The 21,669-nt window shown below is 41.4% G+C and overlaps 1 protein-coding gene across 2 annotated transcripts in view; it reads right to left on the bottom strand.

Moving 5' to 3' along the window:
• tjp2a (tight junction protein 2a (zona occludens 2)) overlaps positions 1–21,669 on the bottom strand; it is a 42,667-nt gene continuing 20,998 nt past the window's right edge. For both annotated transcript variants that reach the window (XM_069677155.1, XM_069677154.1), the window contains 22 exons: positions 16,481–16,605; positions 15,417–15,519; positions 14,416–15,199; positions 14,037–14,140; positions 12,492–12,645; positions 11,335–11,446; positions 10,050–10,180; positions 9,871–9,964; positions 9,629–9,779; positions 9,084–9,192; positions 7,216–7,435; positions 6,850–7,037; positions 6,642–6,737; positions 6,469–6,548; positions 6,179–6,389; positions 5,660–5,760; positions 5,342–5,566; positions 4,545–4,646; positions 4,200–4,406; positions 3,712–3,789; positions 2,285–2,370; positions 1–2,182 (listed from right to left, as the gene is read on the bottom strand). In XM_069677155.1, the coding sequence (XP_069533256.1) occupies positions 2,026–2,182; positions 2,285–2,370; positions 3,712–3,789; positions 4,200–4,406; positions 4,545–4,646; positions 5,342–5,566; positions 5,660–5,760; positions 6,179–6,389; positions 6,469–6,548; positions 6,642–6,737; positions 6,850–7,037; positions 7,216–7,435; positions 9,084–9,192; positions 9,629–9,779; positions 9,871–9,964; positions 10,050–10,180; positions 11,335–11,446; positions 12,492–12,645; positions 14,037–14,140; positions 14,416–15,199; positions 15,417–15,519; positions 16,481–16,605 (3,618 nt within the window). In that variant the 3' untranslated portion in view covers positions 1–2,025. The remainder of the gene's footprint in view (positions 2,183–2,284; positions 2,371–3,711; positions 3,790–4,199; positions 4,407–4,544; positions 4,647–5,341; positions 5,567–5,659; positions 5,761–6,178; positions 6,390–6,468; positions 6,549–6,641; positions 6,738–6,849; positions 7,038–7,215; positions 7,436–9,083; positions 9,193–9,628; positions 9,780–9,870; positions 9,965–10,049; positions 10,181–11,334; positions 11,447–12,491; positions 12,646–14,036; positions 14,141–14,415; positions 15,200–15,416; positions 15,520–16,480; positions 16,606–21,669) is intronic.

The following is a 21,669-nucleotide window of genomic DNA, read 5'->3' on the forward strand; positions in this document are numbered from 1 at the left end:
ACAAACATGTCTGTTTGAAGCATCCCTCCCTTCAGGAACAAACTGGAGCCAAAATAAAAAACATTGTAAAAAAGAGAGATTTATTTATTTGAATATTTTCTGTAACACTAAAGAAAGCACAAACTAAAAAATAAGAAAAATCACAAACTAACAAACATTTAAAAAGATATTGATCAAACAACATGATTGTCGTCACCACATTCCAGATGCTCCCGTTTAAAAAGACTACACAGAGTTTAGTATATTCCATATAAAAACATACACACGATAACAATGTGATTGTCTCTGGTTGCAAGCTGATAATAAAGATACAAACAACTAGAAAAACATCAGAGTTATGCTGTGCTTGATCCGTCTTCACATCCTGTTCATGATACATTTTAACAGTAAATCTGTGACTTTATTTTTCTGACTTAATAACAGAAATTCTTTGCAGGCCCCGACACAACCTCCTGAATTTATGGAAGTGCATTGAATTCATAAAAGGACAAACAGTGAATTTAATAGGTTGAAAATACAATTTTCTAAAAGTAAGCTGTTTATTTCTCTTTACTAAAACAGGCGTTTTCTTCTGCTCAGTGTCTGTGGATAGTCGAGTACAGTTTAAGTGTTTTTATTTGAGCTACCATAGGAATATTACAAGGCACTTGTCAATATGCCGCTTCCCAGAATGCACACATATTTCACAATGTGGTGTAAATACAAATACAAAGGTCCAATAAGTAATGTAGAGGTGTGAGATTAATCAGAGGAGACTTGGCAGGAGAGTTTAAAGAAGATGAAGACTTTATAACCTTTAAGTTTAAATCTTTTATGTCAATGTGCCTGAAACATGTTAGCAAATAACTAGCTGATGGTAGTTTAAACCAAACAGCTTACTTACTGTGTGGATGCAGCATGTTGTTTAGCTCTACTATTGCATTCAAGTTACAGAGGTAAGTGTGTTTTAGTCTGGATTATATTTACCTAGAAAATCTTTGAAGAACCAAAGCGGACGTCTCACAATTCTTTAAACTGTTCTAAAGGGATTTACAGAATTTAGGACACCTGGATGAAAAGATGTTTTATCTAACATATCATATTCTTAATCATGTTTTCATTAGTGTTTAATCATCTGAAAATTAGAATCACTCCCACAGCGGGAGCAGGTCCTCTCTCACAGAGTCAGCCATGTTTCTACAGTAGCCCAAAAAGGACAAACCAGCTCTTGTGTGGCCTTGTTTTAACAGCAAGAGACAAGATTTTGGAACTGAAAGCCTTCTGGTTTCTACTTGTAGTTCAAGCAGAATTGACCCATCATGTTATTTTTTTGGTGACAATTAAGCTTTTCATTAGGCTTTATAAAGAAATGCACTGCTGCTCAGTAAGATGGCTGGACATATTACCACGCTCATTTCGGACCAGAAGTTTCCAGAGTTTTTTGCATGACAAGACGCTGAAGATTTTTCCTTTTTCTTAATTAAACGTGCAATGAAATATTCGATCTGCTGCTACACGGTGAGGGAACGCTAGTTAACAGCACTTATAGTGGTCAGAGGACAAACGTTAATTCTGGATGTTTAGAGAAGTCTCTCTGGATTCTGGAAATACCTTCCAACCTACACAAAAAAAAGTTTAGTTTAACAGCTGTCTGGGCTTTTTATAACATATATTTATCCTAAGAGAAAAAGTCATGCTTATCTTTGTGACTCAAAAGCAATGGTAATAAATCAGAGACTAAAACTGTTGCTGGGGTTCATGAAAGGGGGAAAATAAAACCTCACATGTAAAAAAAACCTCTGCAGACACAGAAAAAAAATATATACACTGAAATATTCGGTCTGTGAAAAGTCTTGTCAGATGTGTATACGTAAACTGTGTGTGTGTCACCTGGATGTACAGCAGTGAGTTGGACTTGCCACCTTTCCCGATCTCGACATAAAAAAGTTCTGAGTTTACATCATGAGCTGTTACAGAGGCATGTAGGGATGATGTTGGAGGCATCCAGCCATGTTCGGTGATGATGTCACTTCCTGTTTCCCCAGCCTACAGCTCAGTGTCTTTGTATTTCTGAGGTTTGTAGTATCCTCTCTTGTTCTGTTCGGCGAGCTGTCGGCGGTACTCGGCCTCGTCGTCCTCATGACCTCTGCTCTCTGAGTAATGTGGCCTGAAGGGAGGCTGCTGCTCGGGGTTGGAGCTGGAACTGATCACACACACAGAAAAATGACCCAGCAGTTTTCTTTTTATAGGACAAAAGCTTAATAATACACAGTATCTACACAAAATACTAGAACAACGCTCTTACCCTATTGGCTGAGGACGGTTGAGGTTGGGCTTTGGCAGTTTGACTGGGACGGCGTAGATGTCCGGATGCTTCTGGGCGATTTCCAACTGTGCAAAGAGAAAAGAGCAGACCCAGATCTGTCAGAAAATTTTAATAAAACACTGCATGACATTCAAACGCTACACAGATTCCAAGAAGCTGGAGGTGTTTGTGCAAGAATCTGAAGATACAGCTCTGGAAGAGCCCACCACCATATGCATACAATCTACTACTACTTTGTTGTGCAACCAGAACAATCTGTCTCTGCAACATCCATTATAGCAATACTATTTGCACATAAAAATTTTATTTCATAATAAAAATAAATAAAAATAAATCTTTGAATCTGAAAAACTATTTAAAATGAATGTTTACAGGCAAAGTGCCCCAGCATGTTCAGCGTTGTCCCCAGAGGGTATATCGTCGTCAGACTATAGCCGATGGGATCCAAGGTTGAGCTTATAACAACACTAACATGCTCATATGTTTGTTTAAAGAGTTGTTGGTCACTGTAATCTCTCCTCTTCTCTATGTCATAAAGCTTTCTTCCCTTTCAGTGTAACCCCTCGATCCCACAGGATCCATCTCCGGCGCGTTTCGTCTGCGCCGCGTTTCTGGTCCGCCAACGGCGCGAGCCCACAGGAAGCGTGTCTGGTCCGCAGCACAGCGGAGCGCTGTCCCAAGCAGCTGGATACACGAGATCACAAGATCGCGGGAGAACGACATTATCGCTTTAACATCAATGTTAACATAGCAACAAACAAACTACAGTTCAGTTTGCACCTCTGAGGTTGATTATCTGCTCATTTGGGAATCATTCCTTGATTTTTGTGCTTCTATCATGGAGGAGTACACTACTTCATTAAAAGTTTTCTTTTTTCGAGATTTCAGTGTGTTGATCTTAAAATAAACGGAAAAAAACAGGAGTCTGTACCTATCTGAACATCGTGTTTTATTTTGAAATGACCGGATGCTGTATGCTGCTTTCGTGTGTGACTTCCTGTTTGGAACGATCTGCTCTGTTCAGCTTGACATGTGTTTGAAGCGGCCTCCATCAAAAAATAGACCCGGCGCGTATCTTTAGCGGAGCAGAACGGAGAGACGCTTCTGGGAATCGTGTGCTGAGGAATCACGATCATTGACTTGAATGGGCGCGATCGACTCCGGAGGTTGCGGCGCACACGGAACGTGCCGGAGACGGATCCTGTGGAATCGAGGGGTTGGAGCTGTGTTCAGTCAAAAAAACCCCTGTAATTTCAGCAGAGGAAAATTCAGCTGATCCAAATGTTGTCTGTGTTTTGAAGTTGATTCTAATTTAATTATCAAATCCTGTGATTCAGTTCATGTTTTCAGCATTGCAGGAATCATAGGGCCCTGCTTCAGGCCAAAAAAATAAAAACAGTACTGACTCGAGCACTTTCTGCCTCCTGCAGCTCCAGCATCCTCTGAGCTCGGGCCAAGTGGTCCATCTTCTCAAAGGCTTTGATCTGGGAGGAAAATAAATAAATATTAATCCACATTTTAGTTTTGATGATTAGCAGAAGAAAGTGAACATCCACATGACGGCATGATTCATTAAAAAGCGACTGTCATGTTTGAGTGTGTTAATTTAACTAAATGAAGATGGCAGAACACTGTGGTGACGGATGATGAGTAATTATGGATTTCAAAGGAGGGACACAAACATTCAAGACGAATGTTGACACATTCAGTTACCTGGTCACATGTTTTCTATTTCATGTTAGAAGCAATGAGAGCAAAAGAGGAAGACAGTGAAGTAAAAATTATTTCATAACGGAGTCAAAGCCTTGGTCTTCAACAAGAGTAATAAGGTAGAATAGGCACTACTTTGTTGCTCTGAGAGTGCAGTAACCACAGAAATGATCACGATGCTCACCTTTCCCAGGAAGGATTTGCTGGCGGGGTCCTCCTTCTCCACCTCCGGACTCTGCTCCTCTGACGGGTGGTTCAGACGGGCGACGCTGGGCTTCAGGGCCACAGGAGGAGGAGCCGGCCTGTTTCCGCCAGCAGCGTCACTGCTGATGGTGCTGCTGGAGTGTGAGTCATAGCTCCGCGATGAGTCGGTCCGAGTCTGAGCCCGCACCTGTCGCAGGAGAGGACGGGTCAGGATAGTTTGGAACATGTTTACACTTTTATTTAGCTGCTTGAGTTCATTAAAGTTAAGTATAGATGGAGTGATGTTAGTGAGAGTTTATGGGAGAAAAGAGGGAGAGGGTCTCACCTTTGGAGGTTCAGGGACAAAAGAAGGGGGAGGGCTGGGCTCTCTGTGCAGCATCTCTCTGCTCGCTGACCTCACACGAGACCGGGGTTCAGGGTGAGGCTTCTACACACGCACACAGACACACACACACACGCACACAGACATGCACACAGACACAGGGCATCAGGGTCAGATTATGCAAACACACAATTATTCAAACTTAGTGAGTAAACATTGTAAGAACTATAAGGTTATTTGCAGTATTTATATAATGCGTTTGTACATCAGAAACGATCCCCAGGGACGAGCAACCTTTGGAAGAATTCAGTGCGTTTTAAAGGGTAAAAATAGGGTAGAAATTCCAGTTCCAGGGGCATTATTTAAAGTCCCTGCTCACTTCTTTCTAAAAGTACAAGGATTAGTGGTGAGGCTTTCTGTGCTAGAATATATCAAAACTTTGATATAGATGATAGCCGGGCAGAGTCAAACCGTTTTACAGAACCTCGGAGTTAAGTTTCTGTGTGACGTAGCAAAGTTCCAAAATCAAAGTCATAAGGCTTTACATGAGATTTGTATGACTTGATTTAGCAGTCGCCATTTGTACAAAACGTAAACTACCATCCAGTTTGTTTAATGTAATAAAAGAACTGGTCGTATTAGATGAAGGGTTGTGATTGGCCCAACCAATCAGGTTGGATGGGTATCTGCCTAAACAGGAATAAATCACGAGCTGTCAGATCGCTCTGTCTCCCAGGCAACAGTGCACACACTTCCCAGCATTCACACAACGTCAGCATGTATCAGCGAGTGTTTCCTACCTCATCAGGCATTACGGGCTCTGATGACCGACTGATGGCCGACACTGGCTGGGGCTCGTCCAATGTCTCGTCCAGCTCGTTGTCAGTGTAAGCCCCGCCTTCGTCCGCTGTGTCTTCGTAGTCGCTGGTCAGACGGCTGTCCATGCTCAGGTAGTCTGCGCTCATCGCAGACAGGTAGGACATGCGGTCATCGTGGAGATCCAGGTCCTCCTCTGAACCGTCCAACTGAGGAGAGGAAGTGTACTTTTAATACTCACACAACTCAGTCGAACTCACACAACGTAATATTGTGAAAAAGGGCAATCACACTTGACTCACCTTGCCCTCACACACCCACACAGCTCTGTCCTGCTGCTCCTGAATGGAGTCTTTCACGCTGCCATACCAGGCGTCATTGGCAGAGTTCAGGTCAACAGTTGCTGAATGTGCAAAAACAAACGATGATGAGCTGAAAAAACTTCACAAACAAAATGTAACAAATGTGGGCACCAAAGAAGAATGCATGGGGTAAAGAAGAGCATAGCTCTGGCTCTGCTGCATGGATTGTTATACTTTTTGAAAACGTAACTGTCTGTTAAATTGTTCCAGGAATGCAAAGCTAAAACCATGAAAAACTATTTATCTAAGTGAAAGCTGGGAACAAAATAATTTTCACATCCTAAAATCCACTAAATTTATACGTTAGCAAAGACAAAGTTTTGACAGCTAAAGGGTAATTCTGGCATTTTCAAACCTGGGCTCAATTTACTCAACATAATTTGGTGTCTAAATTGCACTCTTGATCCTTTAAACTTGCTATAATGCTATAATTGCAACAACTTTAAGCGTAAAACCTACAAGTGAAAAGGTGTGAGCAGGTCTTCCTCAGCTTGACGGCCTGCTCATACAGTTTGCGTGCGCTGCGGCTGGATCCAGGCATGAGGCGGTTCCTCATGGTCTTGACGCCCTGCTTGCTGTCCGGGTTCAGGAAGAGGACGATGGGATACCACTGGGTGTAGTTCAGCGTGTCCACAGCTTTGGGAGTCACATCCAGCAGGGCGTGGCGGTCCTGAGGAAACGGGGTCGTTGAGTGTTGGATGGTTTTATAGTATTTTTATGAAGCTGCATGTTTCTTTAGTTTACCATACCTGTTCAATGATTTGTCTGATGGTGTTTAGTCTCACCACGCCGGAGGATTTTTCACTTCCTGCGTCTTTTGGCTCCATTTCTAAAGGACGAAAAAAATTATTTATAATGCAGAATGAGGTACATCACACACTGAGCCACAGTACAATGAAGATGTGAGAGTGGAAAGACTTACTGGCAACGACAAACTCGTTGGGCATGTCATTGGCCAGTTTTTCATTCACCGCGTCTGAAATTGGCCCGAATATCACCACAGGTCTCCTGAAACCAGCTGAACACAACATCAAACAGAAAACAAAGTTAGTCACGAGTACACAGGAAATACAAGGGAGAGCCGACGTTAATATCTTTATGAAAATTGCAGTGAACAGTGGATAACTTGCCTTCACGTAGCACCACTCTCTCATAGGCAGGGAATCGTGTGGTGACCGGAGCTGCACTCAGGTCCTCTCTGCTCTTGCGTAAGTCTTTCTTCTTTGCTGCCCTTTGACCTCTCAGCCTCCAGAAGTCTCCTCTGTCATTGCCTGATGCTGCACGAGCTGCATTCTGCACGTTGGACATTTGCTCAGCCCTGCGAGGCAAAATAATAAGGCACGCAAGTCAGCATCATATTCTATAACGGATTCTGTTCATCCCTTCGATTTTTACCTTTATGAATGCACCTACCCCTGGCCTTCTAGTTCTGGACCGTAGAGTGTGCTAGCATGAACAACCAATTAATTTAACAAACACATAACTGCTGCACACACCTGCTCTTGTTGGGGATGATTCCCTTCTCCAGCAGCTGGTTGTCCTTGTCAGAGCGGACGGCCAGCCAGTTGCCCAGTTTCCCATCATAAAGCGTGTCTGTCACTTTAAAGATTTCTCCTCTGCTGAAAGGAAGACTCTGAGGAGCCTCCTTCTCGTACTCAAAGTGGGTCCTGATGAAGAAGGAGTCCCCTCTGCCAGATGCTAAAATGTCCTTGTATACTGAAATACAAAGACAAATGAAGAAAAAACTCCAGTAATTAACCTCCAGATTAATGAGTATCACAAGGTCCGAATATAAGAAGACCCTGATCATAAGACAACCTCCTTTTCAAGACTAGAGCAGTCTTAAAACAGCTGGATGACAGCTCTGGTAACGGACATACCTTTGTTCTGTTGTTCAGCAACACACTCATACACTCTCCTGTCAATCTCTTGGAAGCGGTCGCTTTGAGGACCACGGTACGATTTTCTCTGTTAGCATCTGTTAGCTAAGACTGTTAGCATCTTTTTAGGCTTGCAGTCTTCAGATTAAACTCTGTGACACTGTGTTTCTTGGCTGCTTGACAGTTGTTTAATGAAAATTAGCATCATAACTCCGCCTCAGTTGTTTGAAAACCTTGACGACTTTTAATCCATTTTGTTCCGGACGATCACAGCATCTCTCTGTCTTTCATCCCCCTGTCTCTGTAGTTGTGAGTGACGGCTGGCCTCAGTTATGAGGGATACACTCGCTTTACAGATAAATTGCGGTGTCTACTGTTGTGAACATATATCGGCCTTTAAAAGTCTAGACCCGGAATATAAGACGATCCCACTTTTTCAGATGTATTTTAAAGGGGCAATTTGCTCCTGGAAAAAGCCACTATCAGTCAAAGCTGGTGTTCTCTGTAATCGATAGAGGCAAAAATATTTGAAATTGGCGCCATAGCTGTGGAGAAAGTTGTACAGTTTGTGGTTTCACCCATTCTACATTCCTTCAACACCCAGTGTGCATTGCGCCCCTCCCTATGAAAGGAACAGCCCAGCGAGCGACACTGGAGTGAAATACTACTGTTTCGCTGCAGGACATTGCTCAGAGCAGTACAGAATCCGAAATACAACGAGAATATACCGGTGGATCGTCTAAAAAATCTTCAGGTCTGCAGTCTACATTTCAAACCTGGTGATTTTGACCGAGACATGACATTGGAGGCGGGCGTCCTAGATTGAGGAAGTGTGGTTTAGCGAGGTTTTCCAGGGCCCATTGGAGAAGCGGATAGCGTCCTCCAAAGGCACAGAGCGAAATTGCATTTCTTTCCTACCATAATGGCGTTAGCTCCCCATAATAGTAAACTGGCCCTTTAAGGAAAAAAAAAATCTTGTATTCGGACCAATACAGTAATACTAAATAAATTACAGTTTTATACAGAGGATTTATTTTGCAACATGGCTCAATACATCACGATTTATGTCTGTAAAAATGAATCTAAAAAGCTAGCAAACATTTTTATTGCTTCACACCCAAAATGACAATCATACCGCCTTTAAGTGAAACAGCAGTAAGTTGATTGTGCAGCTTTGTTTTGGCTGCCACTGCAAATAACTTTAATTTAAGTTTTATTGCAGGTTGGTGTTTTGGTACATAACAATTAGCATTGGAAGAGAAAGAAAAACATGTTTAATTAAAAAGAAATGTAATTAGTTTTAAGTTGTTTCTGATAAACACAGGCTGATTTTCAAATGTAATTAATTTAGACTAACATTTTCAACACAGCCAAACTCTATTTGGCACTGTATTTAAGTCTAATTTAACACTTCTTTAATTTAAAGCAATTCATTATTGTAGTAATTTGTAGAGGTCCCCATTATTATCTAAAGATTACAATACCTTCAGGTTTGCTTTGAGCAAGAATGGTGACATCTTCTCCTTTGGGAATCTCCAGCAGGTAGAGGACGGCATCTTCACGTACCATTCCTCTGAAGTCCATGTTGTTCACCTGAATAAGAAGAAACAGACAAGTCAGAAAGACTGTTAAAGTGTAGACTCGACTTAAGTAAACATGACCAGTGGCTCTAAAAGGATATTTTCAAACAAAGGATTAGGAGTGAGATATCAGATCTCCGGCTGTAGAGTTAAGGGCTGATTACTTCTTGTTAAGCTCATCTTGAACTGTTGAACCCTAAAACAGAACTCAATAATCTGTTAAAGGCCCAACAAATTAACAATGTGGGGGTAAAAGCAGATTCTAATCCTGCCTTTGGCTTACATTATTGTTTTTCCATTATTTAAATTTGATCCCCATTATATGTTTTATTTTCTTCATTCTATGATTACAGTAAGTGTAAAATGTGGATCCTGATTTACAAATTATTCATCTTGTGCTGCTCTTTCTTTTGAATGTTTATTTGAATATGGAATAAAACAGATTTTACCTTCATGATCTGATCTCCTGTGCGGAGGCCCTCCTGCTCAGCCGCGCTGTCGTCCTGAACGCCGGCGATGAAGATACCCACATCATTTCCTCCTGCCAGCCTCAGACCCACGCTGTCTCCTTTCTGGAAACGCACCATCACTGTGTTCGGACTGGATGATGAAAGCAAGATTTTATTATATATAGTTTTTTAAACAGATGTGAGATCAGTGCCACCCTGAATAACTGTTGTGGGATACTGACCCGTATACTTCCTGGTCCTCTATGCTTGGCTTTAGTGGCACCTTTGGAGGAGCATGAAGCTTTGGGGCTACATTGTGTGCTGGGACTGCTGAAACTGAAATTATACAAGCACGTTAGTCCAATCATCTATACTGGTTATGATAAAAGCTTCAAATATTAAGAGGGAGACACGTGTTTACCTGGTGGTGTTTCAGATCGTGGCTCCTCCCTCTCTGCCTGCAAAGGGGGGGTGTCTTCTACAGCTCTGTCCGGAGGTCTGAATGGTGTTGGCATAGCGCCCATCTTTGCCAGCCTGTTGGGCGGTTCCTCTCTGGTAATATGTCACAAATTCAAGTTTCAGAAAATGTCAAATCTTGAACAGGACTGGTAACAGCATTGTCAGTTTGGATGCCTGTGAGGCATTAACTGCCAAGCACCACGCCCCTGTTAGCATCACAAAGGTCTTTGGTTGCTGCCGATCAAATTTGAAGATGCTCAGCTTGATTTTCCAGCAAGTCTGTTAAAGTACAACACCTGTAAATGGCCTCACTCGGCCGCACTGTCACTCCAAAGTTGTAGAAAACATGGCTGCTCTAGGATCAGTTATTCGGCCTTATATGTACCAGAGCCAGAATCGGACCCTGAGTGGGAGGACGATAGTGCAGCAACCCAGGAGTTCTTAGGAGGTATCAGAATAGTAAGTTGGTATCCTGAGGTGAATGACGGTGAATGAAGGTGAAAGACAATTGGTTGATTTCAGCTAAATCAAGGTTCTATGTAGAAACCTGCAGCTGTTCTGAACGGCCCATTTTAGAGGCGACCTTTTTAAAAATGTCATTCTGGAAAAACATGGAATTATGCAGTTTTCACTGTGAACAATAAACACCCAAAAATGTGAAACCCATGCAAAATATGAAAATATCCATTCAAAAGATATGGCCCATTTAAGCTAATTTACCACCCATAAGCCCAAAACCTGTACCAAGTATTAAGCTCACCACTTCTGATGAACAGGGAAAGTATTGTATGTTTTCAAGCATCTAAAAAACTAAGTTAAGTTTTTGGTTTCTGAGTTTTATCCCATCCAAAAGTCCTTAAACATGTGTTCCAAAAAATTTAAATTAACACAGGCTGCCTTCCTGTTTAAAGAAATATTTCAATATCTTCTAAAAGAAGAGAGCAATGATCCCGTCAACTTTCCCATCACATGGTTGATGAAACATAAATACACAGACATTTGTTACAGCACTTGTTCAATACTGAGAAATTCCTCCTCATTAATTTAATGTGAAGGATTGGCTAAGCTTCATGAAGCACAAACCAGCATAATCCTGCATTATCCCCATTTTTCTGCTGTATTTAACTCACAGATAATAAAATCACTGTGGACATACAGTATAAGTCGAGCTTTTGACCAAAAACTAAGCAAAATCTTCACATTTCTTTAGATTCCTTCCCTCTCCTCAACATTCAAAGACAGCTCACCTGGGCTTGTCTCTGAGCCTCTCATTGGAGGAGTGGGAGGAGAGGTCTGAGTGGTGTCCCCGCCTGTCATCCTGTGGAGAGTAGGAGCGGTACGACTCGATCTCTGAGATATCTGCAACACACAACAGACAATTTGAAAATATCTCTAAGCTAATAAAGGGTAAAATGTATTTCTCCTTGTTGCACCTGTATTTTTGAAATTACATAATGTGTTTTTCTCAACATTTAAATGGCCCAAAGGTCATGGAAGCAGAAAATGGGAACAAACACACAAAGATGCAATTCAAATGAAGATTACGTAACAAAAAAAAGCACAGTAATTATGTTTGCAACCAGCTCCAAGGATCTTGACCATGACGAGGAACACTGGGACTCAATGTGGAAAAATAAGGGCTAGCTCGCATTTCCAATTATTTTAGCACAGCAGGATTGATGCACTTCAGGTGATTTGACCCTCGCAGAGCAGGAAATCCTTGACTCACTCGCACGCACACAACCAGTCCCCATTGTTCTTTACAGCGATGGATCCTGGGCGGCAGAAACCAGAGGGCTGCTGCGGTACGAACCTTAATATAATGAAAATTCTGTCATATCCAATAGCAGGATTATGACGGAGGATTAGATCACCCTGCCCGAGGGGAGTGAGCTCGTTCACACAAGCAGACACACACTCACTCTATCACACAAAAACAACACACACACACAGAGTCCCGAAAGCAGACAAAGTGGGTCACAAGTCTTCCGGCTATTTCCCCCCCTCCCTGCAAACATTTGGTCAGCGAACAATCCACTCACACCACTTATCTAGATTGGCCCTGACCAATCAGAGCAGCACATCTGGTCATGTGACACTAAAAACAGGTATAAAAGAGTGATGACAGTGGTGGAGTGATGATGGTAGTTTCTGGTTAGCTCATAGTGCTGATCGTAAAACACATGAAATATTCAGAACGTACTGTGTGTGAGTAAAGCTTTTATTGTATGAATGAAACAGGTTTGATGGACAAATACAACAACAGCAGCAGCTGGCATGTTTCCACAGTTGATTATATGAAGTTCATATGCAGTGGGTTTGTATATGATGATGGTGGCCACTCGCCAGATTTGCCTTTACACTGGGAAGGACCTGCTGCTTTTTGGGTTGGAGAATCTCTCACCATCGAGCTCCGAGTCGCTGTCGACCATCGGGGGGACTCGGATCAGCACCTGCCGCTTGTCTCTCTGCACCACCAGCTGCAGCTTCCCGCGAGACTTCTCGATCAGCTTCCCGGCGTCGGTGAGGGACAGGTTTTCTGTCACTGTGCCGTTAATCTGACAGAGAGACAGAAAAAGTCAGATGCTTAATCGCTGCACTAACTACATAAAACATATGCAACAGCCTGAGCCATGAGAGGTTATGTATTCAAACAGTTTTGCTGTATGAAGAGCGATGGTAATACAATTCTGTAAGTTTGATGCTCCCATGAATAAAAAATCTGCCCTGCTTTAGATTTATTTTTCATATAGGACGTAGCACAATACTCCTGTCCTTTAATCTTTACACAGGCTTACAGTTACTTACAGAGTACATTTAAAGGTGCTGAGACTGCTACTGCTACTCATTATGGCCCTTAGATCTTTAGGAAGCAGTTAGCTGGTATCTCGAGTCTAACCCTAACCAGTTAATAAGTTAAACTCCTGTGCCTGTTTTCCCTATTGCACTTTTATTTACCGTAAAATTCGGTGTATAAGAATCACTTTTTTTTTCCATCTAAAAAGTGGGCCTATATACCAGTGCGACCAATATAGCAGTATAAAATGCAGAGGTATTTTATTGTATTCTACCCAGACGATTATGCTAAAAATCTAGCTAAAGCTTTATCACGGGCATGCACCGACAAGGTGCCACCTTTACAACAATCAACGTTACGATAGGCCGAGCTCAACTAAAGCACTGGTAGCTAGCAGGATTGAAACCACGACATGGCGAAAACAGACGTTAGGCTGTAACTTGTGTGTTTTGAATGTAATAAAATGTGTTTATATAAATGGTGTTTTTTCCCTCTGGGATTCCCCCCAAAAACAGACAGCGTCAGACATCTGTTCCAGATTTTACGGTACTTGGTTGGATTTGGAGCAACATGAATCTATGACTGCCCTGTGTTTTATTTTATTCTATTGCATTTCTAATTATATTCTATCTTAATTGAATTTACTGGGTTTTTTATAGCTCTAAGTGTTTTAAATGTCATTCTCTGTGTCTGAAATGTGCCACACAATTAAAGCTTCCTAGCCTTACCAAAATGTCACAGTTGAGTCACAGGGACAAAGATTGAACTAATTTTATAACTAAATGATTCATTTATCAAGCAAACGTGCAGAATAATGGATTTTTTCTTTCAGTCTTTTGGAATGTTAGGCTTTGCTTTATTATATGAAATGCATATTGAATATCATTAGGCTTTCGAGACAATAAATAGCCTTTTGTTTGGCCTCTGGAAACTTGTTTTAGGCTTTTTTTTTGAAGAATGAGGAACTAATTGATGATTATTTGCAATCCCATGTTGAGTTATCTTGATTTAAATATTCTCTTTAAATAACATAACAAAGAGTCGGTCTAGACCTGCTCTTTTTGTAAAGTGTCTCGAGATAACTCTGGTTATGATTTGGCGCTATACAAATCAAATTTGATTGATTGATTTGATTTAGTTCCACATGCTCACCTTTAATATTATGTCACCTTCCTGCAGGTTTCCATCTCTGCTGGCAAGTCCTGTGCTGGTCATCTCTTTGATGAAGAGCTGACTGCCCAGACGCAGGCCGTACTCTGGAAAGAGAGAAAAAATAACTGTTAAAGTATCACTTTCTTTTTAAGTATGGATGATAACACACACAGCAGGCTCAACAAACATCATGACGAAGTCTTCCCTCCATACTCTTACACCTCATTTCTTCCAAAGGGCTATCTACTGTTTTGAAGTTATGGATTTCACCCACATATGGTTCAATAGTGCACATGCTTTTCGGTTTTTGTACTTACAGAAGCACCAGCGATATAAATCTGTTTGTTAGATAATAGTAGCAGGTTTGTTGTATTCTTACCTTCGTTGGGCCGGTTCTTCAGCAGCAGCACATTCAGAGGTTTCTCCAGGGGCTCCAGGTCCCGGGCGGGGCGAGGCAGAGGGATGGGCATCGCTGCAGGAGAAGGCGAGCGGTCTAGGCGGTCTCTGCTCCCGCTCCGCTTCATAGGCTCTTCATACTTTCTCGGGTCACTGGGAGCGCGTTCACGGCCTCGCTCGAAGCTGTGGTCACGTCCGTGGCCTCGTGCCGGGCTATCTCGTCGGTTGCGCAGGTCTGGGCTGTTGGTGCGATCCAGCGTCCGCTCACTGCGGAAGCGTCTGTCTGGGCTGTACTCCCGGTCGAGGGCCCGCTCACTACGATAGCGCCGATCTGGACTGTGCTCTCGGTCTAATGTGCGCTCGCTGCGGTACCTTCTGTCAGGGCTGTAGTCACGGTCCAGCATGTGGTCGCTCTTGTAGCGGCGATCCGGGCTGCGTTCTTTGTCTAGTATGCGACCTCTGCTGCCGTCCCTCCTGTACTGGCGGTCCGGGCTCAGGTCCCTCTCCATGCTCCTGCCGCGTTCCCGCCTGTCATAGTCCCTGTCATAGTCACGCTCACGTGTTTGGTAGCCAGAATCCGTGTAACCCCCTCCTCGCTCCCTCTCCATGCTGTGGTCCCGCCCGCCACCACTCCGCCCGCTGTACACGCTGCGGCGGTCCTGATCGTAGTTGTAATCATCATTGTAGTCGGTGTTGAAGACTCTGTCATCAGGTGAGGGAGGACGGTTCAACACATTGACAGGAACTTTCCTCGGCCTCTTCACAGTCTGTTGATAAAAACAGTACAAAAGAACAAGAGATCAGAGGTCACTTTTATATAAATCAATAAATCTTAACCATTTATGTATTTATTTGCTGTCTAGCATCAGAGAAAAGGCAATAAATGCATGTAATAAGACATCATACGCAACTTAAATAAACTCTATTCTATGTTTAGTAAGTAACAAAGCATTAATAACATTCAAACCAAAAAGCTTTACTTACAATTTTGGCTACTTTGCCACACTTCCTGAGTGTCTGCACAGCGAAGGAGTGCATGGCTCCTTCCATGGGGATGGCGTTCACCTGCACCACTCGGTCATTCTCACTAAACACAAACACACACCGATGTAAGGTTAAAATGCTGAACTTGTAAGTTATCTTAGTTATTGTTCTTGCAAAAAACAGACTTTTGTACAGAAATGTTTTAACCTTAACCTGAAAACATTTTTAAAAAGTAGCTTGGAGCCTTCCCAATTATGTGTCCACTGCAAGTAGGAGAATAAGTCTTTAGAGCAGTTTTCCAGTTCTAATCCATGTCAGCAGTTGTCACATAAAAGTGAATAAATAAAACTGATTGATTTATTAAGTGAGTCATGGGTTTGTTTTGAAAAAGTCTTCCAAGCATAAGATGTCTGTCTCCCGCTGCCTTGATCATTTAGTTTCTTTGTGTTATCGTGTGACACTGGTGACCTACATGGTTAGCTCAGATACAACTGAAGATGGGTTGTTGCATGCAAATCACGTAGGTGCAGGGCAATCAAAAAACAGCAGCAAGAAAAAGAAGACGAGCCCACATACCTAGCACAATATTTGTGTAACACACAATAAAACATTGAGGCAGTGGTAGACCAGCAACACATGAGTGTTGCGCAAGTTAAAATGTTTTTGTAAAAAAAAAAAAAAAAGCTTCTTACTCTTGATCATAATGTCGTCAGACCCTTGAATAAATATCTGAGTCAGAGACAAAAATAATCACTTTTAGTGCTGTCCTTTGACTGAGTGATTTGGCCCCAAGGATTAAGTTTAGCCATCACAGTTCTGTTGCAGAGCTGACCGCTGCAATCTACTGGACTACTTCCCAAACTGTTTGAACCAACTAGTCATTTACACATTGTCCATCCGGTAACTGTCCTAAGTTAATGAAACACTGACTGACTGGCTGTTCTATATGTCTTCATGTTGGTCTGTATAGCAGCATTAACTGATAACACTAAACTGCTCAACAGTCTGCTAATGTTTTGTGTATGTGTGGTGTTATGGGCTTATACTACAAAAACTGCACGCACAACAACAAGCCGTCAGCAGGTCCTCCCTGCAGGACGTCGGACACCACGATGGACGTCTCTCCGCTCTCGTCGTTGGGATTGTCCCGCCCCCCTGACACTGCGATGCCGAAGCCCATCTTTGGATCCTGGGAACAAAAAAGAAAACATGTAAATGAAACTGAGTCTACATCTCTTCTGTTTCACTGTATGTGTGTGAGAACGAGAGGTCCTGTAATCCCTGTGGTGTGTGGGAGCTCAAACAGTATTATCATGGCCGTATGCGTATTGTAGAGGGCGATTACAGGGATTTTGACTCTGATTGTGATTACAGTTGTGCATAGAGGAGTCATGTATGACAGCAGCAGCAGTTCTGTGCCTACATGTCAATCGTGTGGGTTGTGTATCGTGTGAGATTAACACGATGCTTATCATTGCTTTCAAAATGTTCTTTAGTATTGAGCGTCCTCTGCATGATATCAAACATCCCAAGATGTGATTTAAGTTTCTCAGTTTTTAAAGGCTCCTTGCTTCTTTGGAGACGTGTTTCGGCTTTGTGTGATTCTACCTGCCTCTGCTCCAGTTTGCCCAGATGAGATTAGGTCAGAGATTTGTTGACCTCGTCTCTTTATCCCCTCCCTCCCATCTGTACTTAAAAAAGAAAAAAACGCGTACTATTCACCCCTCTGTCTCTGGCAGATGGTGGCGGAGGCAGAGGGAGGGAGAAAGTGAAAACAGAGAAACAAACAGAGGCACACGGGAGAAGACACGGACAACCTCTTTTTCTGTGATACAATTATCTTTAAAGTATGAACTAGTTATAAATTGGAAAATATATTGTTTTCAGATGTCTACAAAATGTCAACATTTTGTCAGAGAATTGTTTTCAACTTTTGAAAAGGTTTTATGAAGCCAAAAGACAGAAAATGATTCTGTTTCCAGACCGAAGCAGGCATGTAGTAATTAAAATAAGGTGAAGCACACAGGAGGGGTGTTGGATTTGACTTTCGATTTCAAGGCCACGACAAGACACTTGTTTTCGCACATGACAGCTAATAATATCATAATGTGTTTTTTTGCACAGTAATTACGCACAATTATGAGGAATGTGACAGTTTTCAGATTTGGTTTCAGCCTTATTATTCAGCTTATTTATCAGAGACAGTGCTGGTGTAAACATTACTGTCATGCAAAGATTAGAATGAAAGATGGTTCTTTTTTTTTTGTCTATTTTGTTTTTTGATCAATTTGCCTTAGTTAGATAGTAAAAGCTGTAGAGAGACAGGAAATGGGGGGTGACTTGCAGCAGAGGGCAGAGGGTGGGAATCAAACCCCGGGGCTTTGCAGCCTCTGTATTCATACACGTATGCTCTACCAGCTGAGCTACCAGGACGCCACTTAAGGCTAGCTTACAGGGTACTACAGATGTAACATTAATAACCAAGTTGTAGCAATAATCATGTATAACATGTAAATAATGGTAAGCTAAAAACAGACATGTGCAGCAATAAAGGAGGATCTTAAATTTTCAATTTAAGATGTTGGATATGCTGTTATTTTTCAGGATTTAGGAGCATTCTTTGGACATGTATACAGCACCTTTGCAAGTGGCACATGTTCCCTTTCCTCTTTACTGTCAGCTCTATGCATTGTAAACAAACCAAGTAGCCAACAGTTTGCAAAGCTCGGGTTAAAGCATTATGTAGAGCTGCATGTAAACTGGACTTCTACTGGAATATTCATTTTTATAAGCCATGTAAACAATGTAGAAGGAGTATTGCATTTTTTTAATGAAGTGCCAAAATGTGATTATTTAGTGCATGTAAGGGAAGTCGTTTTAATGTGTCGACTATTAGGTCTCACTGGGAAGGCAAAATGTCCTGCGTAAGAGAGAGAAACATATACTGAGTGCATTGTAGATCCTACTTTTGCTTTCAATTAACAATCAAAAATAGTTTGAAATAAGCTTCAGTTTAACAATTGAATTTGTGACACCCCAACCACACTTGTATGAATGGTTTTTAAAGGACTGTCGAGCATAGGAAGCCTGGACTGTCTTGCTTTACTGTTTCCTCCAGGTGTAGGAGGTTTTGGGATTTCATAATGCAAAACAGGTTGTGTTGTATGTAGTGAGTAGGTATTTGTGTGTGTGACGGTGAACCGGGATGTCAGTGACAACTTGTTTTAACAAAGCCATCGAGAGAACGGCTCTCACTCCACACCATTTCCTGTGTCTGTACACGACTTATACTGCACGCTACAATGTTTGAAGTTATTATTGTAACAATATTGCAAGTAAACAAAGCAATGTTCTTTGATTTTATTTTTTTTCATTTCTGCTGAATGTCACATCCGATTATTCATACTGCAGCTCTTTAAAGTTGGATGAGCAGTATTTCTGTGATCAGCCGGATCAGGCCTGTCAGGCTCGTCTACAGTTCCCAGAGTCTGTTTCGAAACAACAGATTGCCTCACTTCAAATGTTTAAGATTTGACTTTGCCAAAAACACAGTTACATATATATTTTTATCACATTAAGCCTTCCTTTACCATGTCTGTTCTGAAGTACGAAAGAATTGCAGGATTCAGATGCCAAATCTCTGCCTCTGTGTTAATATCTTCCATGTTTTTAGTTAGCGTCCAATCTATCCAGTACACACATATTTATTGACAATTAAAAGTCTTTTTCAACCCCACATTTTAAGCTTGATACCTTTTTGATCATAGTTAACTGGTTTAGTTTGAAGTATGTCTGCTATGTGATTTGAAATATTGTTACTTTTGCTTGCATGCTTATCGTGCTTGTGTGACCGTTGCACCGTTTTGTCATCTTGCCTGGTTTTGTAAAGTTGTAATTAACCACTTTCTTATATTAACATTTTCTCTAACTCCTTTTACATTTCCTCCTCTTACATTTTTATTTAAGTTATTTTTTACATATCAGCCTGCAGATAAAATAAAGGCTAAATGTGGCACATTTACATGACAATTAAATTAATTTGTGTGCACTTTTCTTGTAACATTGACCAATGAGCTAATAAATAATATATGACGTAATGCATATTATCATTGTGTCATTAATGCTGAGTATTAAGTTGCCTCTTGGACTTTTGCAGATGTTATTTTTTCTTAAACAAAGTGAGAGATGCTCTGGGACAGAGGCAGCAGCACATGCAACGTATTTAATTATTCTACTCAAGTTAACAAATAGTAGATGAGCCTAAAAAAAGAAAAGTACAAACAAATCAGAGTGTGACAGCTGGCTGTGGAGGGGATGAGAGTCAGGGGTCACAAGCCTGCAGCTGACGGACCTTTTCGCTCTAAATCTGCTTTTCTGGCTTTACTGAATCTCCAGCACGAGACAATGAGCTCATCATGGTGATTACAAAAGCTCATCTCGTTTGCTCTGCTCACAGTTGCGCACATGTTTAAAATGAATAACAGTGTGAACCTGCTTTACCTGGCTAGTGGTGAGAGGATGTACTAAAGATGTGAATCCAGGTGATTTAATACGGCTGTAAATAACTATTTTGCTACTATAAACTAGGATGTTTTGGTAGCACAGAGTATTGTGATAGTTGAAAGCCAAAAACTGGCACTTACTGTCTTCGAAAGATTTGTTATCTTGAAAACATATTTCATAAAATAATCCAGGATTTAAACATAACTTTGCCAGTTTAGGTTGTATATTATCTAAACAGAGGTGTTATAAAGCTGCTTATGTTCAGTTAAGTACAAATACAGCCTCACCAACCAGAGAAGTTACAGTTTCATCCATCAATTCTTCCCGGACGTCACTGAGATATCACGGCCCGAAGAATGGGACTGACTTGACTACCAAAATCGAATCAGTTCCTCCTTAAGTTTAAGTTGAGTTTTAAACTTTTGAAGTTGTTAATAAACTTTTACGATCTGTAGACATTGATTATTTCTTTGTTTGTTAAGTCATCGTAACCGTTTACTCAGAACTCAGCAAAGATCCTTTTTGGACAAACAAATGCTGGGAGACGGGGTGTTAGACAGTTACTTAACAGACATTTATTTAACTGTAAATCTTTGAGATTTTTACTTTAGATAGATGGTTGAAACCACCATTTAAGAATCATAGTGATACTAACTCCTCCAGAACTCAACTACCAAACTCTATAACCAGCCCCGGCACTGGTGCGGCCAATTTTTTTGTGTAAAACAAGACACTTCCAATGTGAGCAACAAACGCTCCAAAGAAAACAATCGCTCCCAGTCAATTTCTGAGTCAAGATGCCAAATAAAATGTCGAAAAACTTAACGGCTGACAGTTTTCAATATGGATAAATAATCACAAGAAGACATTGAGTGTTGGATTCATTATTATGAATTCACTGTATAGAGTTTCATTAAAGGCTCTGTGTTTTGATCAGGAAGCTCCTGAAAGAGAGACGATCGCACCGGAGCCTTGTTAGAACAAATCAGCTGTCTGTCTATAGCATGCAGCATTCTGGAGATTTTAAAGGCACAGTGAACGATGTTTATACAACATTGCAGACCTATGAAGATCAATATTTGGTGATGTATACGTCATCGCCCATGGGAGAAATCAGTTGAATGGTCAAATTTGCAGAAAAGTTGCGGAGATTGGCCAGAGTTGCACGGTTACGAAAAAGCTGCAGGGATTGGCTGAATTTGCGTGATCTTCCTGGAGGGACGGTAAAACATTTCCTGACAAGAGAAAACACCAAAATGTCCTGTTTTATATAAAATGTGCACCTCCAAATTTCTTTTCTTTTTTTGATTTCTTTTGTAAACAAAGTGAGCTGGGACAGCTTTACGCTTTATCACCGTATAAAGTTGAATAATCAATCTATGCCTCATTATCTGTCCATTGAGGAAACATATCACAATATGAGCATCTATGTGAAGTTGTGATTGTGTCCACCTGAATGTTAGTTGAATATTTTTACATACTTGTGCGTCCTTTTACTTCTTTGCTCCAACTCTTTATGGAAATATCTGCGTTACCAATTAGATTAATATGTTTCAAAAATATATTGTTTATCTTTATGTGTTAAGTAAATAATTCCAACCTTTTTTCAGCATTGCAGGTTTACTCTCATTCACAGGGCCATGTGTTACATCTGTAGTTTGGCTGCTCTATGTTAGCTGACCGCAACGTGCCAAAGTAATGATTAAATGCTCCCCTGCGAAGCGCCGGGTATAACAGCCCGGCTAAAATG

The sequence above is a fragment of the Semicossyphus pulcher genome, unplaced genomic scaffold (genome assembly GCF_022749685.1).
Source record: "Semicossyphus pulcher isolate SPU_LCO1_2020_fin unplaced genomic scaffold, fSemPul1.0.p SCAF_28, whole genome shotgun sequence".
NCBI classification, from domain to species: Eukaryota; Metazoa; Chordata; class Actinopteri; order Labriformes; family Labridae; genus Semicossyphus; species Semicossyphus pulcher.